We start from the raw sequence: 24,254 nt of genomic DNA, 5'->3' as shown, positions 1-24,254 counted from the left end.
GGAGGATACTTTTAGATTTCATGAACATGGTGCATTGTATGTATGTCTTTCTCTTTGCATAATGTCTTTTAGGTTAAAGCTCTCCCAGGGATGGGCACCACTGTAGATGTCATCTTGATCAATGGGCGTTTGAAGGAAGGAGATACAATCATTGTTCCTGGAGTAGAAGGGCCCATTGTAACTCAGATTCGAGGCCTCCTGTTACCTCCTCCTATGAAGGAATTACGAGTGAAGGTACGCTGAGGTGGTAAGCATTGACACATGGGGACTTATACAGTGTTTAGAAGTTCTGCTGAGATTGTTTCCTCACTTTGAAAGCTGTTTGACTTAATACAGAACACATATACCCTTCACTCTCTCTTTTATTTTAGATGTCATCATACAGGAAATCCTATCTGTCAGAGTAGAGATGTGTGAAAGTACCTACTTACCAGACTAGGCCTTTCCCAAATACTAAACTACATTGTTTGGTTCTGCACTGCTAACTACACTTGACTCTTGAACAACATGAGGGCTAGAGGCACTGACTGCTTAGGCAGTTGAAAATTCACATGTATTTTTCAACTCCCCAAAAACTTAACTCCTAATAGCCTACCATTGACCAGAAGGTTTACAGATCACATAAAAAGTCGATTAACATGTTTTGTATGTTGTATGTATCACATGCTGTATTCTTACAATAAAACAAGCTAGAGAAGAGAAAATGTGATTAAGAAAACCACAAGGAAGATGACATAGTTTCACTGTTTGTTAAGTGGTAGTGGATCATCATAATGGTCCTCATTTTTGTCTTCATGTTGAGTAAGCTGAGAGGGAGGAAGGAGAGGGGGTTGGTCTTGCTGTCTCTGGTGGCAGAGGTGGAAGAAATTCTTAAGTGGACACATGCAGTTCAAGTCCATGTTGCTGAAGGATCAATTGTAGTGTTTTTTTTTAAACATATTTAATTGTGAAATAAAACATTGCTCCTGAAAAGTACACATAATATAGAAGAAAAGTTTAACAAATTTTTGGGAAGCAACCAGATGGAGAATCAGAACGCTGCTGGCACCCAGAGGCTTCCTGTGTGCTTCTTCCTGATTGGCTCCCCCATCTTCCCCACCCAGCCCCCGACCTTTCTTAGAGTAACCACGGTTGCATTTTATGATAGTAACTAATATCTTTTATCTTTGCTTTGCTTTGTAGATTTGGTGTCTGAGAGTGCTTCCCTTAAAAGTGTCTGTGGACTTTCTTTATGTAGAAATGGAATTATTCTCAGTGTATACTTTTATATCAGGCTTTTTTTTTTTTTGAGATAGGCTTTCACTGTGTCGCCCAGGCTGGAGTGCAGTGTTGCAGTCACAGCTCACTGCAGCCTCAACCTCCCCAGGTTCAGGTGATCTCCCTCCTAAGCCTCCTGAATACCTGGGACTATGGGTGCATGCCACCACACCTGGCTAATTTTTGTACAGATGGGGTTGTGCCATGTTGCCCAGGCTGGTCTCAAACTCCTGGGCTCAAGCAATCCACCCATCTTGATCTTTCCAAAGTGCTGGAATTACAGGCATGAGCCACTATGCCTGGCCTATATCTGGCCTCCTTTAGTTAAAAGAAAAAAAAAAAAGTACATAATTTGGCCAGGCGCAGTGACTCACAGCCTGTAATCCCAGCACTTTTGGAGGCTGAGGCAGGCAGATCACCCGAGGTCGGGGTTCAAGACCAGCCTGGAGAAACGCCATCTTTACTAAAAATACAAAAAAATTTAGCCTGGTGTGGTGGTATAAGCATGTAATCCCAGTACTCGGGAGGATGAGGCAGGAGAATTGCTTGAACCCAGGAGGCAGAGGTTGCAATGAGCTGAGATTGCACCATTGCACTCCAGCCTGGGCAAAAAGAGTAAAACTCTGTTTTCAATAAAAAAAAGTATATAATTTTAAGATCTCTATTCCATTATATGAGTATATCACAGCATATCTGTTCTGTTGATGGAAAAATGTAGGTGATCTCCAGTTTTCTTTTTTTTTTTTTTTCGAGACGGAGTCTCACTCTGTCATCTAGGCTGGGATTACAGGTGTGTGCCACCACACTCGGCTGATTTTTTGTATTTTTAGTAGAGACAAGATTTTGCCATGTTGGCCAGGCTAGTCTGAAACTCCTGACCTCAGCCTTTCAAAGTGTTGGGATTATAGGCGTGAGCCACCATGCTCAGCCCAGTTTTTCAGTTTTGTTCTTGCTGATGATGCTGCTGCTGTTGCCTTTTGTGTATATCTCTTGGTGCGTTTGTGCCAGTGTCCCAGGGTGTGTGTACCTAGAAGTGAAGGCCACACTTATCTACAGTGGGTATAACAAATTAGATATTCAGTTGCAGTATTTCAGTTTCGTTGTTTCACATCTTCATCACTTTTTTTGCCATTCTGGTAAGTGTGTATGTAGCTCATTGCCAGTTCAGTGTGCATCTGCTTACTTGTTAACCCAGTTGGTCATTTAGAAATGTTTATTAGCCATTTATTTCCTCCTTCATGAAATGTACATTTTTCTTCTCCATTATCTATCTTATACATGTATATGTGCTTATATATTTACAATACAGGTCTATTGGTATGTTTTGCAGTATCTTCTACTATGTGACTCTTTTTTCCCTGTAGTATTTTGAGAAATTGAAATATTTAATTTTAATGTTAAATTTATCAATCTTTTATGTTGTGGTTATTGCTTCTTGTGCCTAGTTTAAGAAACTTTACTCCAAGGTCATGATGAGATTCTCTTATACCATCTCCTACTGCTAACCACTTATCAAATACATTTGGTAGCAAATGTTTTTTATCTCTACAGAACCAGTATGAAAAGAAGTAGAAGCAGCTTAGGGGGTAAAGATTCTTGGAGAAGACCTGGAGAAAACCTTGGCTGATTTACCCCTCCTCGTGGCTTATAAAGAAGATGAAATCCCTGTTTTTAAAGTAAGTTCATTTAATATTTTTTATCCTCAAAAGCTATTTGAGTTCTGGCAAGTGGCAGCAGTACACATGCTAGGGATGGTGACCAAAACTGCTCTTTGTCTTTGTGAAGCCTGCCATCACTTGGCTTCTTAGCAAACTCGGTGCTTTTAAATTATTTCCGTTTGCACAATCCTAGGAATTTGTATCATTTTTATGTGTACTGGAATTCTAAAAATAATGCATTTTATTCAAATAAAAAAGAGAGTCAAAAGCTAGAAGTCAGCTTGAAATAGTTACGCATGCGTTTAATGCCAGCTACTTGGGAGGCTGAGACAGGAGACTCACTTGAACCCGGGAGAAAGAGGCTGCAGTGAGCCGAGATCATGCCACTGCACTCCAGTCTGGGTGAAAGCGAGACCCTATCTCAAAAAGAAGCTAGAAGCTGTATATTCTTTATAGTTACTAGTAGTCATCTTAAAGCCTGTTTGCCTGTTTATACGAGCAGTTGGCCCATGTCCATTGTAGTTTCATGAAAGTAGACTTTGAGCCATAGTTTGTTCGCTTGCCAAAGAGAAAACAACTGTTCCCAGCTCATGGCTCTTGTGTTCTGGGGCTGTGTTTATTTAGGCAGCATCGAGCCATGCTGCTGGGAATAAGCTCTCTCAGGGCCCGTGACAGAATAGGGCAGGCCTGCCTCTTCGCCTAGTCCTGAGTATGGAGTAGACTTATGTCCTTTCAATGGCATTGATAAACTTGTCCTGGTTAAAAGTCTCTTCTCCATTTCCAGAGGAGCAGTGATGAGGAAGGAACTGCTGAGATCGTGAGATTATGTTGGTTCCTACCATTATAAGTCAGACTGAGCTTTTGGGCTACCATAACACATTACATTTATGTGGTGCTTTTTTAACTTTAAAAAAAATTTTCATCTCTACTATTAAATTCTGCCCACCCACCTACTGTATTTGCCAAGTGGAGCAGAGATTAAATGTATTTCAAAGTTGGTAAACCTAAGACAAAGGTGAATCAGGATACAGCTCGTGTATGGCCCCCAGAATCTCCTCCATTCCAGCACAGGTTCTATTATGCCTTGCTCTCTCTAAGCCTTGGTTTCATATTTGCAGATGAGTACTGAACCAAAGAGAGAAACACAATTTTTAGACTGCTGATGATAGAAGCGTGTTGACAGCCTTATCAAATCTGATTTCCTTTCAAGGATGAATCGATCCATGAATTAAAGCAGACACTAAATGCTATCAAGTTAGAAGAAAAAGGAGTCTATGTCCAGGCATCTACACTGGGTTCTTTGGAAGCTCTACTTGAATTTCTGAAAACATCAGAAGTGCCCGTAAGTAACTACACCTAGCTCCACAAGTGGGTGGTGGTTGGTCGTGGTTTTTTGGTGCCATCACATTACCTGATACATAGAGATAAACCTGGAAACTCCCATTTTTGCAGTATGCAGGAATCAACATTGGCCCAGTGCATAAAAAAGATGTTATGAAGGCTTCGGTGATGTTGGAACATGACCCTCAGTAAGTAATTTCTCTTGCTATGAAGGCTTTCATGTTACCTACCTGTCTTAAAACTGTTCTATCTTAAAAAACTGTCCTCTGTGACATACTCTGGTTTTGATTGAAGGGTCTTTGATGTGTTTAAACCTTTTAGGTATGCAGTAATTTTGGCCTTCAATGTGAGAATTGAACGAGATGCCCAAGAAATGGCTGATAGTTTAGGAGTTAGAATTTTTAGTGCAGAAATTATTTATCACTTATTTGATGCCTTTACAAAATATAGACAAGACTACAAGAAACAGAAACAAGAAGAATTTAAGTAAGTTACTGTTTTTATTTACTTTAAGTCTTTGTGAATGAACATGGTTGAGAATTACTGAATTCTAGAAAGGGCTGTCAACAGCAAGAGCATGACATTTACTCATCTACCAGAGGCTGCATCCTGAAGTGGTGTGTTACAAACCAGCCCAGCATCCTGGGGACATTCCAGCAGTGTGCAAACAAGTCTTGTCTGTGACCTTTCAGTTTAATGATCTTGGCAGACTTGGGTGTCTTTAACGGGTTAGTAGTTAATTAAATTTGGGGACTTTATCTTGTATGGGTTCTTTATCTGGGATTGCATGGAAGTAACAAAATTTGAGTGAGGAAAACTGGTAAATAAGGTAAGAGATTCTGTGGGAGAGAAATCCATTCCTGTACCAAACTTTGCAAGTACTCACAGTGCATACACTGCTGTAGTGGTAGAGGAGGGATCAGCAGAGAACCAGGCCAGGCTCCCTCCTCCTGGAGGTGAGAGGACACTTTTTTTTTCTTTTTCTTTTTTTTTCTTTCAGAGAGGGTCTTGCTCTGTCACCCAGACTGTAGTGCAATGGCGTGATCATGGCTCACCCCAATCTCTGCTTACTGGGCTCAAGTGATCCTCTGCCTCAACCTCCCAAGTAGTTGGGACTATAGGCTCACACCATTATGCCTGGCTGATTTTTTGTATTTTTGGTGGAGACAAGGTTTTGCCATGTTGGCTGGGCTGGTCTTGAACTCCTGAACTCAAGTGATCCTCCTGCCTTTGCCTCCCAGAGTGCTGAGATTATAGGTTTGAGCCCCTGCACCTGGCCTGGGACATGGTCTTATGTGAGACAATCAACACATGAATGAGAAGTGCTAAAAACCAAATAAAGCAGGGAAGGGCCTAGATAAAGAGAGGAGGGGCTGTGATTAATGATGTGGTTGGGGAAGGCATCTCATCTCTTCAGACAGTAAGCTGCACAGGTACGTGGTGAGTGTCCAGATAGAATGGCAGTGCAAGGCAGAGTGACCAGAGGGGACAGTGATAGATGAGGTCAGAGAGGGTGGTGGTACCTGTATTGTCAAGGATCTTACAGGCCATGGGAAGCATTTAGCTTCTCTGAGTTGTGCAAGAAACCACTGCCAAGGCTGTTGATTCACAATCAGAACGGTTAACTGGGTTGTTATGTGGACCTTGGGTTGTTAGGAAGTCAGTGATGAAAGCCTCTGAGGACGCTTCCATAGTCCAAGCAAGAGGCTCAGGTGATTCACACCACACTGACGGTAGTGATGGCAGAGTTTGGGATACATTTTTAAGTGGAGCTTACTAGTAAATATTAGGGTTTAGACTGGTATATGCTCATTTTAGATCATGAAACCTCAAGAAGACTCTACTTGATTAGGAAGACTGCTGGAAACTTTTAAAGCACTTTAAGCATGTGCTCAATAAGCAGGGTAATTATGTAGTGGCCTTTGTGGATCAAATGGTTTGGGAACATGGTGGAGAAAAGGAGGGCGATAATATGGTTTAATGTCTATGTGGTCCCCCAGTAGCCTACACATAGGCCAAACGAAGACCTATCACCAGGTACTGCCTAGGTTCTAAGCCCTAGAGTGTGGCTGACATCTAGGAAGTTAAGAAGAAAAGGAAGAAGTGCCTTGGGTATGGGGTAGCTCTGGGCTGCAGCACCCTGCCTGCCCGTCTCCTGTGGCCGCTGAGGAAAGCTGCTTTCCTCTAAAGACAGAAGCTTCATGTTCAGCTGCACTTTTTCTTTCCATGTTTAGGTGATTCTGTAAGCTTAAAAATTCTTTTTTCTTTCAGGCACATAGCAGTATTTCCCTGCAAGATGAAAATACTCCCTCAGTACATTTTTAATTCTCGAGATCCGATAGTGATGGGGGTGACGGTGGAAGCAGGTCAGGTGAAACAGGGGACACCCATGTGCGTCCCAAGCAAAAATGTAAGTTTCAGTTGCACATTTCGTTTCCCTCCTTCCCTACTAGACACAGGTTAGAATTATTGGAAAGACACCCATACAGGTGCCTGCCTCTTGCATGACCCAGGCTGCATCACTGCTGCCGATGCTCTGATTCCTTGGGGAAAGTGCTCGCTGCCAACCATCTCCATTAGAAACTTGCCCCTTGGTAATTACTCCGTAATCTGTCTGGTACCTAGAGTTCCTCATGGACATCCTGTTTCTTGACAGCCTTTATTGCAGTGGTTCTAGTACCCATTGGCAAGCCTTGCTTAAGTCAGCTATCAAATAGACAGTTAGAAAATTGTGGGTAACCCATCCCCCCCATCTCTTAGAAACAACCTCTCTTCCCACTGACTTTTTTATCGAGTTATCCCATAGACTCAGCGGTTTTTTTGATGTGTTGTAATTCATTACCTTTATTCTTTTGATACTCAGATTATCCAGTGTGGTCAGAGGTTTTAAACTGGTTCCTGTACCCCCTGTATCCTTGACACACAACACGCTGGAGCATCTTCTTTCTTTCTGGTGCAGTGAAATGTTTCAGCCTCACCTAGTACTTTCCCTGCCCCAAACTGGTTCCTGTAATGGGCAGTGGCACTTAGAAGTTGTCATAGCTTCTCTACCATTTCAGTGGACTAATCCAGGACATTTATTTGTGGTAATTATTTTCTATGTGGCTTTGGCCTCCTAAACCAAAGCTCTGTTTTCCCTCTTAGTCTCTTGAATGTTTTTCTCCACAAGGTAGTCAGGGTTTTTTCCCCAAAGCTCTGAGATCACATCAGTCATCTGCTCACAGGCCATCATTCTTTAATTTCAGGATGAGGTCCTCAATATGACTTCATTCCCACCAGTCACCTCAAGCTCATTCCTGACTCAGACCCTCTGTCCCTGTTGATCCCTCCTGTTAGGGCACGTGTCACTTAAAACAGTACAACAAAAATAGAAAATGACATTGGGTCAACAGGGCACTTGTAATGTTTTGCAGAGCGCATTATCTCCTGTCACTCTTACAACATGTCAAGGGAATAGGCTGTGTGGTGGTGCAAGCCTAATTTACCAGATGAGAATGCTACACTGTGAGACTTTAAGTGATGAGTGAAGGATCGCACTGCCATGACTTTGAAAACAGTCTCTTGTGCTCCAGTTCTTACTTCAGCTATCCAGTCATGGATCCTGTGATGGGCATGAATTCTCCTGCATGCCCCTGTAATTTGTTCTTATTTTACAGTTTGTTGACATCGGAATAGTAGCAAGTATTGAAATAAACCATAAACAAGTGGATGTTGCCAAAAAAGGACAAGAAGTCTGTGTAAAAATAGAACCTATCCCTGGTGATTCGCCCAAAATGTTTGGAAGACATTTTGAAGCTACAGACATTCTTGTCAGTAAGGTAAGTATTTCAGCAAACATGGCAGAAGCTCCTTGGGCTTCAGGTTGATTGTAGAATCTGATGGGCTGGATCCCCATTAGGGCTTGATCTCTAGCTGGGCCTTGTCTGATGAGGAAGTTGCCCCATCAGGAAAGCAGCACCAACAGAGAAGCAGCTAGGACTTTTAGGTCCCCTTGTGCCCGACATGCCAACTAGAGGTGATTTTGGAATTCTAGTCCCCTAGGCAGGCAAGCCCTGTTTTTATTTCTGCTTAAGCTTGATTACAGTGACAGCAGGCATCTGGGGCCACAGATGTTTTTGGTACTTTTTTCCATTGTGTTTACCCTGTTGGTGCCTCGGGCATTGCAGATCAGCCGGCAGTCCATTGATGCACTCAAAGACTGGTTCAGAGATGAAATGCAGAAGAGTGATTGGCAGCTTATTGTGGAGCTGAAGAAAGTATTTGAAATCATCTAATTTTTCCACGTGGAACGGGAACTGGAGTAAATGCAATACTGTGTTGTAACATCCCAACAAAACAAGGCAAAAAATGGAAGAGATGTACCTGGACACTAATGGACTTAAATATGGAAGGAAGAAAAATAGGTGTATAAAATGTTTTCCATGAGAAACCAAGAAACTTACACTGGTTTGACAGTGGTCAGTTACATGTCCCCACAGTTCCAATGTGCCTGTTCACTCACCCCTCCTTTCCCCAACCCTTCTCTACTTGGCTGCTGTTTTAAAGTTTGCCCTTCCCCAAATTTGGATTTTTATTACAGATCTAAAGCTCTTTCAATTTTATACTGATTAAATCAGTACTGCAGTATTTGATTAACCAAGCTTCCGCAGATTTTGTGATTCTTGGGACTTTTTTGATGTCAGAAATACTTCTTTATTTATGCATATTCTTCCCAGCAGTCTTCTGCCATATGCCTTTAGGGCTTTTATAAAATAGAAAATAAGGTATTCTGACATTTATCTGCTTCGTGTGAAACCATGGTGTAAAAGCACAGCTGGCTGCTTTTTACTGCTTGTGTAGTCGTGAGTCCATTGTAATCATCCCAATTCAAACCAAACTACCAATAAAGAAAAGAGACATCGACCAGTAAGCTCTGTTAGGCTTCCATGTTAGTGTAGCTTCTCTCCCAAAAGTTGTCCTCCTAGGACAAGAATCATCTTATCAACAACTGTCACACTACCTTGAATGCCAGCACCTGGTAACAGTAGAGATTTTTATACATTAATCTCGGTATGTTTTGTCCTAGAAAATTCCACCATGCATACATTTCCTGATATTTGGGCTTAGTGCTTCTAAATTGTAGCAGGCAACCCTTAATGATTCATTCATGTAGTAATCTTTAGCTAGTTTTGTGGCTGTTTTGAAGTCAGTGTGGGGTGTCTGAGGAAAAAGTTCCAAATACCCACTAGCATAGACTTTTAAACTATTTTTTTATTTTAAAGTCACGGCAAAACATATAGCATAAAAATACTTTATATACGCTTGAAAATCTATACCGTTCCTTTTTATCATCAAAGTTTCTCAATGGCCAGTAGAGGCAAAGACAATACCACCTCTGATCTGTGGGACAATAATGTTCCCAGGAAAAAATCTTCAAGTGGGTGTGAGGGTGTTTCTAATTCAAAATATGTAGATTTCTCCGCATGGAAGAAGTAAAGATTTTCTTAACATGCTCCTGTGTTCGTGCTTGGAGACAAGAATAAGATGGTTTAGAAGCTTTACCCTTTCTTGGAACAAGTAGAATCCCGGTCTGAGACCTCTCAGGAATTTCAGAGCTTAGCAGTCTGACCTGGAGGTTTTTCAGCCTTTTAGGATAATAAACAGTAGTTGCTTCCTAGAGTTGAGTTTTTAAGGATTCACAAAAAGGAGCCTGTACAAAATATACATACAGTTCTTTATTAAACAACTGTAAACACTTCACTGTAAAAATCCATAAAACTTTATAAACAAACATTTTGTAAATAGAATCTATGCTACAGTAAAAGAATTAACAGAACTATTTACATGCAATACTGACAAATTTGGCACTTTTTGGAAAGAAATATACAAAACAGTTGCTTTAAAATAAATTTAAAATTATAAAAACTCCGAGCATTACTATCATGCACTTTGCAAATACCTCACAAGCACTTATGGCACAGCTATCGGAGAGCATCAGGCTCTCTGGGTATATTTATGTAACTTTTAATGTGCTTCCATAAGTCTGTTGTAAAACCACCTGAACATTGTCAAGAATAAAGTCAAATGTCATATTCCAAACCGATTCCACCGATTGCTGCATCAACCTACAGGTGGGGAGAAAAGAAACATCATTAGGAAAGGTCCTTAAAGACTATTCCTTTTTACATATAAAAATTGATTTTGGCCAAAAAAAAAAAAAAAAAAATCCTGGCCAATGTGCAGTGGCTCATGCCTGTGATCCCAGCACTTTGGGAGGCCAAGGCGGGCAGATAAGCTGAGGTTGGAAGTTCAAGACCAACCTGGTCAACATAGTGAAATCCCATCTCTACAAAAAAAATACAGAAATGAGCTGGGCATGGTGACACGCCTGTAATCCCAGCTACCCAGAAGGCTGAGGCAGGAGAATTGCTGGAACCCAGGAGGCAGAGGCTACAGTGAGCCACTCCAGCCTGGTGACAGAGTGAGACTCTTGTCTCCAAAAAAAAAAAAAAAAAAAAATCCCAAAACACCCAAAAAACAATTTTCTTTTTTTGAGACAAGGTCTCTGTCAACCCGGATAGAATGCAGTAGTACAACTACTGCTCACTGCAGCCCCCACCTCCCGACTGGGACCACACATGCCACCATGTCCATATTATTTATTTTTTATATTTTTAGTAGAGATTGGATTATGCCATTTTGGCCAGTCTGGTCTCAAATGATCTACCCACTTCAGCCTCCCGACATGTGAGCCACTGAACCTAGCCCACCTCCTATGCTATTTTAATCACATGTAAGAAAGACCTTGAACATTATATACTGCCAGTAATTACACACCAGAGTGACTCCATTACTCTTTATTTTCATTTTTGTTACATGCCGCTTCCAAGGCTCACCAGATGTGCTGGCTGCTGGTGAGTGCTGTTCTCGCTCTGCCTTTGTCTTTGATCATATGCTGCTTTCAGCTCCCTTTGAAGTTCAGCAGGAAGGGCAGCAAATACCTCAGGGTCCACCCAGTGGAAAAGACAAGGTCAAAGTCAAACCTGAGCTAATTCTAGATGGTAACTGGTTTATGTTTTTCACAAAATAGATTTTCTTTTCAAATAATACTTTTCTGACCTTTATGAATTCTTAACAGGTCCCCAATGATCAAAGCTGGTTAAATCTTCAAAATGGTTAGAGCAAGAATAAGGAATTAAGAATACTAACTTAAGAAAACCCACTACAACAGCAGAACCACCAGGGTAAAATGCACTAGTAGAAAATGGGAAGCAAAACATTAAAACAGAAACTCAGGCTGTTACTGTCCCCCGTGTAGGATTATACATCTCCACTGTGTTGTATGCAAGTGTGGCCACTGATATGTTTGGGCCAGATCCATGTGTTTCTGTCTTACCATGCCTTCCCCCATGTCTTCCCTCTGCTGCTTCAGCAGGAAGCTGCAGATGCAGGAGATGGAGACAAGCCCACCCTCTCCTCCTCTCCCCAGCAGAAGAGGTGTAAGATACAGAGGAGAAAGGCAAGTGACACAGGGCCTGAACTGGAGCAGCGGGTGAGACTATTGAAACTACAGCAGAGGATCCCCCTATTTAACTTACCTGTGAAAATGCTGGAAGGGCTATTACATTTATTCCTGTGTCACTGTTCGATTCTTGAGGTTCTGGTATTTGCAACAAGACTGTCCCAACTGGTTGTGGCAAAATTCCTGAATTACAGCCATTTACTGGTTGTTTCTTTTTGTCGCCACGTGATTCTGCTTGCTGAACAGCACAGACTTGCTCTACTTGTTCCCGGAGATCAGGTGGGAGATCAGGTGGAAGTGCTTCTAGAACAGACTGATCCAGCTATAAAATGCCGAACACAGAGTCTGAAGTTAAAGCACGCTCAGAGACGAGGTGTTGGGGAGTTGACATGCCACTTTAAATTTCAATTTGAGCACTGGATAACCAATGTAAGGTACAGACCATCAAGCTACAAAAGGCACCCCCAAATAAGCACATTTTTGGAATGTCTTGGCCTTTTGTCACTGAAGCCTGAAGTAACATGCATAGTCTGGAGAGAAGTGTATACACTACCGGCCACTACCACGTGACCAGGTAAGGCCAAATATACTCAGGGAATGTCCTGCAATTGGAGCCAACAGAAATGAATAGCCTTGATGAAGCTCAAACCAAATCCCACCCTGAGGAGGGGGGAAGGCCTGAGGCACATGTTAAAAGTCTGGACAGGTAACAATCCTGGGTCAAAAGTTCACTTTTCAGATGAGACCCCCCCCATACAAACAATTGCACTCTGAGAGTGGCTCGCTAGAAGAAAGGGTTCTAGAAGCTGACTTTTCTCTAACTTGCAGTTCAGAATCCACTGTCCGTTGGCCAGGACCTCCCTCCACCTGTCCATGCACGTTCGGCCCTTTGGAAACATGCAATCCCATCAGCTGGGTAGGCCAATCTTATCTTGCCAGGAACAACTGCGGGTATCTGTCATCTGGTTTGTTTTTTTTTTTTTTTTTCCTTTAAACAAAGTTCTTTATTCTCCGTGATATAAAAACATCGTTTTTGCTAGATATCACAGTTTCTTGGAGTAGCTGTTAGTGAAAACACATGCCAAGGTGCTGCCAGTGTCTTCTGTCCAAAGGAAAGAAACGCCGCACTGTAGCGTGTGGCGAGCTCGCCTGACGGCTTCAGACACGGGTATTTAGTCGTCGCGATTTTGTTCTCTGAGCAGATCTCTCTGTCGCCGTCCTCAGGCTCCTCTCTGTAGGTCCGCGTGTGTCCCGGCGCCAGGAGCAGCAGCAGCGGACCCAGGCTCCTGCCCAGCTGGCCCGTGGGCGACTGGCGGCTCGGAGGGGGCGGCACCATCAGGGAAGCTCCCGGCTTCTTCCCAGCGCCCGAGCTCTGTCCCGGCCCCCACTTCCGGCTCGTCCGCGGCCGCCGCCGCCTTCCCTCTTCCCGGCAGGGGGCGCCGGAGAGCAGGGGCGTTTGCACCACCTGCACGGGGAGCAGGGGCCCGCGATATTATGCGGCTGGGGGGAAATTAGGCTAGGAGTTGGGGTGCCGGATGCAAACTCAGCAGAGAGGCAGGTAAAGGGGGTCCCTGCGGTGTCCGGCTGGTGCGAGGGAGTTGAGGTCCAAGTCGTCTCGTCGGGACGTTCACGCCCGATTGACAGACTTGCTGGACTCCGCTTGGGGCAGCGCCCTCGCCTCTTCTCTCTCGCTTCTTCGAGAGAGCCGCGCAGGGTGGGGAATGCGGGCGGTTGTTTGCATTTTGCACCAGCGCCGCACGACCAACTGGGAGGAGGAGGAGCTGATTCTCCACCGGGAAGAGGAATAGGGAGGGGGAGGAGAGGGGTTAATAAGCTTCCTTCCTGTTGTCCGTGGATTTTTTTTTTTTTTTTTATTTTTATTTATTTATTTATTTATTTTTAATTTTTTATTGGATTATAGGTTTTGGGGTACATGAGCAGAGCATGCAAGACAGTTGCGTAGGTACACACATGGCAGTGTGCTTTGCTTTTCTTCTCCCCTTCACCCACATTTGGCATTTCTCCCCAGGCTATCCCTCCCCACCTCCCCCTCCCACTGGCCCTCCCCTTTTCCCCCCTGTCCGTGGATTTTTAAAGCCCAGGGTCAACCTTGGAACCAATACAACATGCATATCAGAATTGTCCCATCCCCTAGTTGTTTTTTTTTTGTTTTTTGGGTTTTGTTGAGGCGGAGTTTTGCTCTTGTTACCCAGCCTGGAGTGCAATGGCGCGATCTCGGCTCACCGCAACCTCCGCCTCGTGGGTTCAGGCAATTCTCCTGCCTCAGCCTCCTGAGTAGCTGGGATTACAGGCACGCGCCACCATGCCCAGCTAATTTTTTGTATTTTTAGTAGAGACGGGGTTTCACCATGTTGACCGGGATGGTCTCGATATCTTGACTTCGTGATCCACCCGCCTTGGCCTCCCAAAGTGCTGGGATCCATCCCCTAGTTTTACAGCCAGTATTTAACATCTCCTTCGACCTCCTTCCATGGAGGGGGAGCAGGGGCACAAATAAACTTCCCAATATGGCTTAAGGTGCTACCACGCCAGCAGTACAGCCATGCCAGCAGTACACATGTACAGCCCATACAAGCTGAATTAAACCATCCCAGAAACCTGTTTGCAAATACTGCAAAAAATAAAAACCCTTTGAAGTAAGGCCTCTACTTCCCCACTAATCACTAAAGCTGCCTTGCTGAATACAGTAAGTCTACACAATGACCACTGTCACAGACAATGGCAGTTCCCAGGAGGCCTGCCTTTCAACCATGCTTTATACCTTGCAAGAGCTGCAAATCTTTGCAAAAGCACTTTCACTCAACCCAATTATTGCTTACTTAGAATCAACATCATAACTTACCCTAACAAGTGGCCCTTTCTCCCTTTCTTAGGATGAAGAAATAAAAATACCATTTTCATTTGTAAATGACTTTTGTACTTATATTTAGGACCATAAAATTGTACCTGGGAAGGTGACGGGACCTCTATACTAAGGTTAAGTCTTGACTGCACACTGACAGGAGAATGCAGACCATTCCATTTCCCTGAAGACTCAGTCTTGTTAGTATCAGGACTGATACTGGTCGGCAGATGTGCAGGAAAATGTGGCAAGAAAGTGCAAGTTCTAGAAGCAGATGATATTTCCAGATCCACAGCAGCCAGAAATACAACAAAGTGAAAATACAGAAAATACCCTCTTCAGATCATCGGGCAGGGCCTTTAATCCCTGATTTCCTCTGTCTATTGCAAATAAAATAACTTTATTATTGATTCATCATAATGAAGAATATAAATATTTTTAAAATCACATAAAGCTGTGTCAATTTTAAAACCAACTGCCACCTTTCCAAGGACATAAGCAGCACTTAAACAAGAACCACACTGATGACCACCAACCTTCTTTGTGCTCCTCTTCTGTGGATTTCATAGCTTTCTGAACTTGGAAGATATCACGGACAGAGTGTGACCCACGAGGAAAGTGGCTTGACTGAATCGATGGGCGACTGGGACATGTGGAAGTGTTCGGATCAGCTGGAACCAACTGATTAATGAGAATCCCAACCTAGAACCCAGAAAAAAGAGTGCTTCTAGGAAAACTAAAGTGAAAATATGAATTCAACAAAGCAAAATCCTCAGCAAATCCTTTTCACTATCTCCTAGATCCTGTTTATAGAATAAAGGTAAATCAAAGTATTCAGTCTTATATATGACTTATTAAAAAACAATTTCTAGATTTTCATCTCAATCTTGAAAGTATCCAGTTCTCCCAAAATGCACCAAAAGGTCTTTAAAATAAAAAAATCCAAACAAGTGGAATACAGTATTCCACTGATGTTCTAGTCAACTGAGGTTTTAAATTAGGATAAAAAAAATTTTGAGGACAGTCTACTTGAAAACCTCACTATTTTTATCTTTTTAAAATGAAGTGCTTCTCAAAAAATATCGGTGGGAGTGAAGAACAGTACATACTCCACAGATCCCTCCATAAAGTGCCATTGTAACAGTATTTCAGGGAGAAATTTCACTTATGGCTGGCTTAGCGACTAATACTTCCACAAAGCCCACATCAAGCCAAAACAACCCTTACTTACACATGCACACATAAAACTAAAGCTCTAAAAACTTTTTATTTTGGGATTGCCTCACTGTGTCACCCAGGCTGGAGTGACTCATGCAAGCTCTGCCTCTCAGGTTCAAGTGATTCTTATGCCTCAGCCTCCCGAGTAGCTGGGACTACAGGCATGCACCACCACACCTGGCTAATTTTTGTATTTTCAGTAGGGATGGGGGCCAGTTACAGTGGCTCTCACCTGTAATCCCAACACTTTGGGAGGCAGAGGCAGGTGGATCACCTGAGGTCAGGAAGTTCGAGACCAGCCTGGCCAACATGATGAAACCCTGTCTCTACTAAAAATAAAAAAATTAGCTGGGTATGGTGGTGGGCACCTGTAATCCCAGCTACTTGAGAAGCTGAGGCAGGAGAACTGCTTGAACCCAGGAGGCAGAAGTTGCAGTGAACTGAGAACGCGTTACTGCACTCCAGCCTGGGCAACAGAGCAAACACTCCATTTCAAAAAAAACATTTTGACATTTTGATGCCTCTTGCCTGTTTCAAAGGCATCTTGATGTGCCTGTGGTTTCACTTCCTTCTAGGTCTTCATACAGCAGAGTATGTGTCTGATTAAAAAGGACCTTAACGGTACAAAATTTATGTATTCATACTCCTAACAGTTATATTCACTTCTAGAAAACAAGAACGGGGGAACATGTATATTAGCCCCTGGTTAATTAGGGGTAACTTGGAAAGTACAATAAGAATCTAAGAAAATTATTTGAAAATGAAGGAGATCAAATCGGAGAAAGTCAAGAATTTTTGTTTCTTTTTCTTGTATCACAAAGCAGCTAAAGATACATATAAAGTCTCTACATGCCAGCAATAGCCATTCTGAGGGCAAGCCTCAAATGAGAGAAACATTACAGAAAGTCAGAATTTACAATTTTATCAAACACTTACCCCTCTCATATCCGATATATTTAATTTCATTGTATGAAACATGTTTAGCATCGCCTTTCCAATTATTTTTCCATTATCTGTTGCCTGGTCAAGAGTTACAGTCCTGTAAGTGTTAGAATTAAAAAACAAAAGCTTCATTCCATGTATATTCACTAGTACTTCAGTAGTATGGAACTGTTTAAAGAGTTATAGAAAAGTTGTAAACAGTTACAACGAAGGTTATAAAAGTGAATGCCATAATCTCCCTTCAAGGAAGCCAAAAATACTAGTTGCAACAAAGGGGAAAGAGAAAAATTATGCAGCACTGGAATTTTAAGGTAAAAACGATAATGGACACGTGGGTCAACGGGAAATAAAGTTGAGAAATTTAGAAAAACATAAATGTTAGTTAACACATAAATAAATAACATTTTTCAACCAAAGCACAAATGAATGGTAAACACAATGTTCTTGATTCCAAGAGAAGTTTTAGGTTCTAAGATTATGTACAAATAATATATGCTGAGGTACAGCAAATATTCTCTGTATTTTGGTTCTTGACTCTCCTTTCACTGTGTTTATAGAGAAAAACCAATATACAATTCTTAGATCTTTAAGAACTCTTGAAGGAGGACCAAATGATTCATCAGTTCTATTAGGTCCCAAAGATGTGCTGACCTCACCCACCATTTCATCAAAGCCTTCTGAGCTTCTCTGGCATGAGCAGAGTGTCTCATGGCAAATAGAATTTCTAACACAGTAACAGATTAATAAATTACTACCAGTTCTCTTCCCAAAGGAAAGTTATTTTATGTTTTGGATGGTCCTTTCCATGTATAATGAACAAATAAAGTTCCAGACCTTTAAACAGGAAATATTCCCAGAAAAAAATATTATAAATTGAAGCTGATTTTCACTTAGAGACTATTTAAAAAGATAATCGTATTACTTAGTCAACTTATAGAAATAACCCCTAAAGGCTGGGCACAGTGGCTCACACCTGTAATCCCAAAACATTGGGAGGCCAAGGCAAAAGGACTGTTCAAGACCAGCTTGGGCCTCAGAGCGAGATCCTGTTTCTACAAAAATACATTTTTAAAGTAAATAAATACATGACAATACTACTTACTATTTGAGATACATGTGTAACACTTGGGTAGGTAAATATAAAAATTCAAGATAAGCAACTGATAAAAATGTATTTTATACATTATGCTGTTTAATCGTAACTTGTAATTCCTGCTTTCATGGTGAACAAACGCATTTATGGTGAACTTGGAGTTTCTCTGTTTAAGATCAGTCACCTCATAGTCTGGCAGTATCATCATATACATGAATGTACTGTGGACGGTTGGCTTGAGTTAAACGTCAACAAAACTATACTTTATAGTTCCTTATAAGTAGCTTTCTGTGTCAAAAGTCTCAAATTTTGGTTTAACAGATAAAACACGGTTTTGGTTTGACAGGTAAAATGACATGTAAAACCAAGGATCTTCATAGTGGTCACAAATCTTACATGAAGTTTAATATTAAGCGGCTGGCCTTGACATAAAAAATCAAGGTTTCAGAGGCCACTGTGGCTCATGCCTGTAATTCCAACACTGTGGGAGGCTGAGGTGGATGGATCATTTGAAGTCAGGAGTTCAAGACCAGCCTTGCCAACATAGTGAAACCCCATCTCTACTGAAAATACAAAAATTAGCTGGGTGTGCCGGCATACACCTGTAGTCCCAGCTACCTGGGAGGCTGAGACAGGAGGATCGCTTGAATCCAAGAGACAGAGGTTTGCAGTGAGCTGAGATCACAACACTGCCCTCCAGCCTTGGCGACAGAGCCTGACTCCATCTCAAAAAAAAAAAAAAAATAGGGTTTTTAAGTGCTTTTGCCAGTTTTCAGACATTACAGTGATTCACTCATTTTCACCAATTAAATCTATACACCTATGTAAAATGAAGTTGCTCTCCTTCACCATCATTTTTATAGCTACTATAGTCTGTCTTTGTGTATCATCATTGTTATTTTGAGACAGAATCTTGCTCTGTCACCCAGGCTGAAGTGAACTGGTGTGATCTCGGCTCACTGCAACCTCTGCCTCCCAGCTTCAATCAATTCTCCTACCTCAGCCTCCTAAGTACCTGGGACTACAGGCAAGCACCACCATCCTCGTCTAATTTCTGTATTTTTACTGGAGATGGGGTTTTGTCATGTTGGCTACGCTGATCTTGAACTGCTGGCTTCAAGTGGTCCACCCGCCTCGGCCTCCCAAAGTGCTGGGATTATGGCATGAGCCACCATACTTGGCCCATATCATTATTTTTAAGAACTACACTGAAATTTCCCTAAGGAATAAAGTTTCACCAAGTCCAAAAACTATAGCAGTCCCTTTGGTCTGCAGCCTTGCCCTTTCTGTCCATGCAGTAAAGTTAACAGTCTGAAGATCCCAAGCAAGAGCTGCCAAGGTCAGGAATGCTGTCAAACCAACCTCCATGGGGGTAGACCTGGCTGAAACCAAGTGCGTTAACCTAAGTTGAATGCCTTGGACTGATGCCTGCTTCTACAGAACGCCAGGTAACATGGGTTTACAGCTCTTTATTCAAACTCCTCCTTGGTTTCCTTCATTTTCTATTACTTATAACAACCTGTACTGAAATATAATTACCAATATCATTTTTGAGATGAGCTTACCTGGCAATGTTATCACAAATTCCATGGCCTCCAAATTTTGCAGTTTCTACAGGAGCCCCAGGCTTTTGTACCACGATTTTGAGAGTTAGACATGTACCCTTCATGCCAGTGGCTTCTAGTCTTCTTTGAATTTCTTCTGAAAGACTCAGAAGAAAAGCTGCCTCTTTTGGCTATAGAAAGGCAAACATGAAGAAACTTCCATTCCACTTTCCTATGTACCTAATAATTGTTTGTAAGCATTTTAACTTTGAGTATTAAACATGTTGGTCACTCACTATCATGCTCAGCATCTATTAAAAAGAAATGTGGGCTGGCCACAGTGGCTCACGCCTGTAATTCCAGCCCTTTGGGAGGCCATGGTGGTCAGGAGATCGAGACCATTCTGACCAACATGGTGAAACCCCATCTCTACAAAAATATAAAAATTACCTGGATGTGGTAGGGAACACCTGTAGTCCCAGCTATTCGAGAAGCTGAGGCAGGAGAATCACTTGAATCCAGGAGGCAGAGGTTGCAGTGAGCCGAGACAGTGCCACTGTACTCCAGCCTGGTGACAGAGTGAAACTCCGTCTCAAAAAAAAAAAAAAAAAAACAAAGTGACTAGGCATGGTGGCTCAAGCCTGTAATCCCAACACTTTGAGAGGCAGAGGTGGGTGAATTGCCTGAGATCTGGAGTTTGAGACCAGCCTGGCCCATGTGGTGAAACCCTGTCTCTACTAAAAATGCAAAAACTAGCTGGGCGTAGAGGCAGGCACCTGTAATCCCAGCTACTAGGGAGGTAGAAGAATTGCTGAAACCCAGAAGAGGTTGCAGTAAGCTGAGATTGCACCACTGCACTCCAGACTGGGCGACAGAGGGAGACTCCATATCACAAAAACAAGAAGAAGAGGAAGAGGAAGAGGAAGAGGAAGAAGAAGAAGAAGAGAAGAAGAAGGAGGAGGAGGAGGAGGAGAGGAAAACAATGTTTGGAATACCCTCAACTATTAAATAAAAATACCCACCTTCTTAACAAAGTAAAAGTAATGAGTACTTTAAAAGATATTTTTCCTTTCTTTCTTTTCTATGCCATCAATGACTTATTGAAATTATTTTGTAATTATGGTAATAAGCTATGCTAATAAAATATGTGTTCCAACACTGTGCTTATACCCCAACCATTCTCTATCTCCATGCCCAAGGAAACAAACTCCTGAGGTCCACAGTGTAGGCACGAGAGTATAATTAACTCATCACATTTCAAATCCTTATGATATGGTGTCATTTGTACATACAAATTCAAGACACTTCCAAATCCATAATCTGAAGGAAAATGGAAACTACTCAGCCATCTGTGCTGCAGCTTTCCAAAAGCATGCAAAAGGAGGGGTTCACTGAAACTTAATTTTAACTACAGCTTATAAAGCATTTCAACATTAAAAATATTTTTCTCATTTTTTTTTCACTGTAAATGAGAATAATTATAATCTGAAGTTCTCTAAGAACTGGCCCCTAAAGCATAATCTTTTAGTATATTTCCCCAAAAGCTAGGTTTCCTCAGTCTCAATCCTATCTTAGGCTATATCTTACCACACACTGCCTTAAAACACCTTCTGAGGCTCTGGGAATACACAGTTTTAAGACTTAATTTCAAGCATCAAGAGTCTTATGGTTTCATTAGAGAGGTAGGACTGTGTAAAAATATAAAGAACAACAGATGGTAAAATCTGTTCAATGATCAGTACCTGAGTAAACCGGATTCCATAGTTGATCTCAGCTGAAACAGATTTTCTCTCCTTCTCAGTTCGAACTGGTCTATCATCCAAGCCATGGCAGAATCTATAAAGCATCTGACCTGTTTTGGGACCAAATTCTTTCTGGAGTTTTGCCATGATCATATACTGCAAGTCTCCACACGTTTTAATTCCCAAAGATGCCAACTTAGATTCCATTGAACGTCCAACTCCTAGGAAAGGGAATATATATAGTTCTTTAAGTATGCAGAATAAGCTACTAATAACAACGGTATTAATACAAAATACCCACCATTTACACACAAAACAACTAATTTAAAATAATTTCTAAAGTCTTTAGGTAACATAACGGAAGCATCCATAGGCTGAAGAATTTTTTTGGTGCAAAATCATTCTAATAGGAGTATTTCTAGAATCTACTCCTCAATTTGGACTCCACATATAGATGAATCAGAGACTTTTAAAATATGTGTAACTCAAATTATCAAAAATGTCACTTTCCTTATTAGTGAATAATATCAAAATATCTATCTTATTTACAAAATCAACTAAGAAATCAACCATCATTTAAACAAGTCTAGAGTGTGACTTACAGATACACTAGCTGACTCACAGAATGTAAGGGACTCTATCATGATTTCGGTCATCACCAAATTTCACAATGGTTTCAGCTGCATTTTTTCAGTGAAAAACAGAAGAAGAATTCAAAGAATGGGCCCAAATCCAACAATATTACATGCTATCATACTGAACAAAAGTAGTACCACTGACCTGCGGATGAAGGATCCCAAGCAAACCAACTGGTGGTTCTCTCTGAAGAGATATTAACCCTCCTACAGCTGGGCCAGCAGGTAGCAGTCCCTGTGTCCTATTCTGCAAGACGTAAGGTTTGAGCCCCACCCGAAGGATACTGATAAACTCTGTTGCTTTAAGTTGGAGTCTTGGTTTTCTTTAATTTGCCCTAAATGCTTTAAAAAGGTATACAAATCTGGGAAAGAGGTTTGGAGTAACCTAAGGAAACTATAATGCTTATTATTAAAATGGTTCCACACCATCAAGTAAAAATTTTGCATCAATGAGGAAAAGACAGTGTTGTGTTTCTGTTCTTCTATAAGAAATTGTCAAAAGAGAACTCAGGCTGGGTGCAGTGGTCACACCTGCAATCCCAATACTCTGGGAGGCCAAGGCAGGATGACTGCTGGAGGCCAGCAGTGTGAGTTTGAAGACAGCCTGGGCAACTAAGGGAGACCCTGTCCTATAAAAAAGAAAAAAGAATTAGCCGGGTGTGGTGGTACACTCCTGTAGTCCCAGCTACATGGCCGGCTGAGTCAGAAGGATCCCTTGAGCCCAAGAGTTCGAGGCTGCAGTGAGCTATCAACCTGCCATTTCATTCCCGCCTGGGTGACAGAGCAAGACCCTATCTTTAAAAAAGAGAACTCAGAGTGAAGTCTGCTAACTTCTGTTCATTGTTATTGTTATTTCTAACTCCTATCCGTCTTAGTGGTCTTCAGTAGCAGAACAACTATCTAGTCCAAGTTTTGCCAGGAAAATCTCTGGAACCAGTATATAACACAAGGTTACGAAGTCGTCAATGTGTGTCACACAAGTTTAAACCCATACGTTATTCCTTAATGGAAGTGAGATGAAAAGGTGTTAAGGGTGCTGGTTCACATTTGCGCCATTTTTAAATCCAAGCCAGAACAAAGGCCAAGTAAATACCAAAGACCCTGAGTTAACAAACAAACAAAATCTTCCAGAGAAGTACCATTCACCAAAAGGTAACATTTTAAGTGAAACCTAAGTGTTTTCCAAAATGGGGAGGAGAAACACAAGGGAACCGACAAATCACGTACTTGGTTGGTCAAAGGTAGACAGACACTTTGCACAGCTATTTGCTTTTAGGAAAGGCTTTCTGCCTCCCTTTTTGTATATCTGTTTTGTCATAAACTTCTTAGCATCAGGGAAGACATTCTGTCTCTCTTTTTTCTTTCCCATTATTGCCTCAATTCCCACTCCCATAATCTGACCATGATCTTTCCCTTACAGTTCTGGGGAGCCAATCTGTTCTCAGGAACTTGCAAGATTAGCAAGAGACAATCATCGTTATGGACTGTGTTCGTGTGTGCAGGTGTTGGGGTGGATGGACGTGGGGAGAAACTCATAGTTTTTTAGAGTATCTTTAGTATAATAGAACAAAATTATTATGCAGTACAGGTGTAAAGGAAAGGCTATATTAAACATTGCCAAGTTAAACATAATCAATCTAATCTAAGTGGAATGTCCCTCTAGGAAAGAAGCACAGCTCTTCTCTACACAAGCTCATCTGATGGAATGAAATGACCTGAACTGGAGGTGGGGGAGGGAGGCAGGGGGTGTGGTCTACCTCCAACTCCTATTACTTTTGAGTTGGGGTGTGAAGATTAAGCTTGGAGATAGGACCAAAACCTTGAAGAGAGCTGCTAGTTTTAACTAAATCCCTCAATTAAGCAGGTATTTCTCAGGTAAAGATGGAAACTCTATGGAAAAAGTTAAGGGGGCTCCAGGTCCAAACAGTGCAGCCACCTATTAAAAGAAAAGTGAAGAAAAATATGCTCTTTTAGAACTAAATCTCAAAGACTAGGTTAAAAGTGGCCAATAATGTCCCTCCTTGGCATCCAGAACTTGGCTATCCAATACAGACACAGAGGAGTAAACTTCAAAGAATAAAGTTTTCACCATCTACAGGAGCGCTGTTCAACTGAACTTTCTGCTCTAAGCACCTGAAATGTAGCCAGGGCAAGTGGGAAACTGAACTGGTAGTTTTATTTAACTTTAAACTGTACTAGCTTCACTTGGCTACATGGCTCCTGTATTAGTGCAGATTTCATGAACACCTACGTGCTCATGGTGGTTCTCTGAAAATGGGACAGAGAAGGAATCCATACGCTGGATGCACAAACCCAGCAGAGGCTGAACGAGGTGCAGAGGGCCCTTCACTGAAGAGCACATGCATGGGTGAAAAGCCCTGCAAAGATCCAAAGAAAAAGGAGAAATCTTTCTTTATACTGTAACAGTTGTTGGGGTCAACGCTTTCTTTCATTAGGTAA

General features: G+C 41.8%; 2 protein-coding genes across 2 annotated transcripts in view; one reads left to right on the top strand and one right to left on the bottom strand.

The window, feature by feature from the left end:
* The first annotated feature begins 3,953 nt into the window (after positions 1-3,953).
* LOC100396560 (eukaryotic translation initiation factor 5B-like) lies at positions 3,954-8,895 on the top strand. The gene is made up of 7 exons (XM_078350056.1): positions 3,954-3,986; positions 4,126-4,257; positions 4,368-4,444; positions 4,578-4,742; positions 6,528-6,666; positions 7,913-8,074; positions 8,423-8,895. Exons 1-7 carry the CDS (start codon positions 3,954-3,956, stop codon positions 8,528-8,530), a joined length of 816 nt encoding a protein of 271 aa, XP_078206182.1. The 3' UTR covers positions 8,531-8,895.
* Positions 8,896-9,957: 1,062 nt separating this feature from the next.
* LOC108590422 (DNA repair protein REV1-like) overlaps positions 9,958-24,254 on the bottom strand; it is a 33,095-nt gene continuing 18,798 nt past the window's right edge. The window contains exons 5-12 of the mRNA XM_078348702.1: positions 21,160-21,380; positions 19,439-19,608; positions 16,775-16,877; positions 15,157-15,322; positions 14,725-14,884; positions 11,834-12,079; positions 11,132-11,236; positions 9,958-10,360 (exon numbers count right to left, since the gene is read on the bottom strand). Of these exons, the coding sequence (XP_078204828.1) occupies positions 14,745-14,884; positions 15,157-15,322; positions 16,775-16,877; positions 19,439-19,608; positions 21,160-21,380 (800 nt within the window). The 3' untranslated portion in view covers positions 9,958-10,360; positions 11,132-11,236; positions 11,834-12,079; positions 14,725-14,744. The remainder of the gene's footprint in view (positions 10,361-11,131; positions 11,237-11,833; positions 12,080-14,724; positions 14,885-15,156; positions 15,323-16,774; positions 16,878-19,438; positions 19,609-21,159; positions 21,381-24,254) is intronic.

Source organism: Callithrix jacchus, chromosome 14 (assembly GCF_049354715.1).
Source record: "Callithrix jacchus isolate 240 chromosome 14, calJac240_pri, whole genome shotgun sequence".
NCBI lineage: Eukaryota > Metazoa > Chordata > Mammalia > Primates > Cebidae > Callithrix > Callithrix jacchus.
Note: the sequence above shows the minus strand (reverse complement) of the source record. Positions and strands in the feature narration are given on the sequence as shown.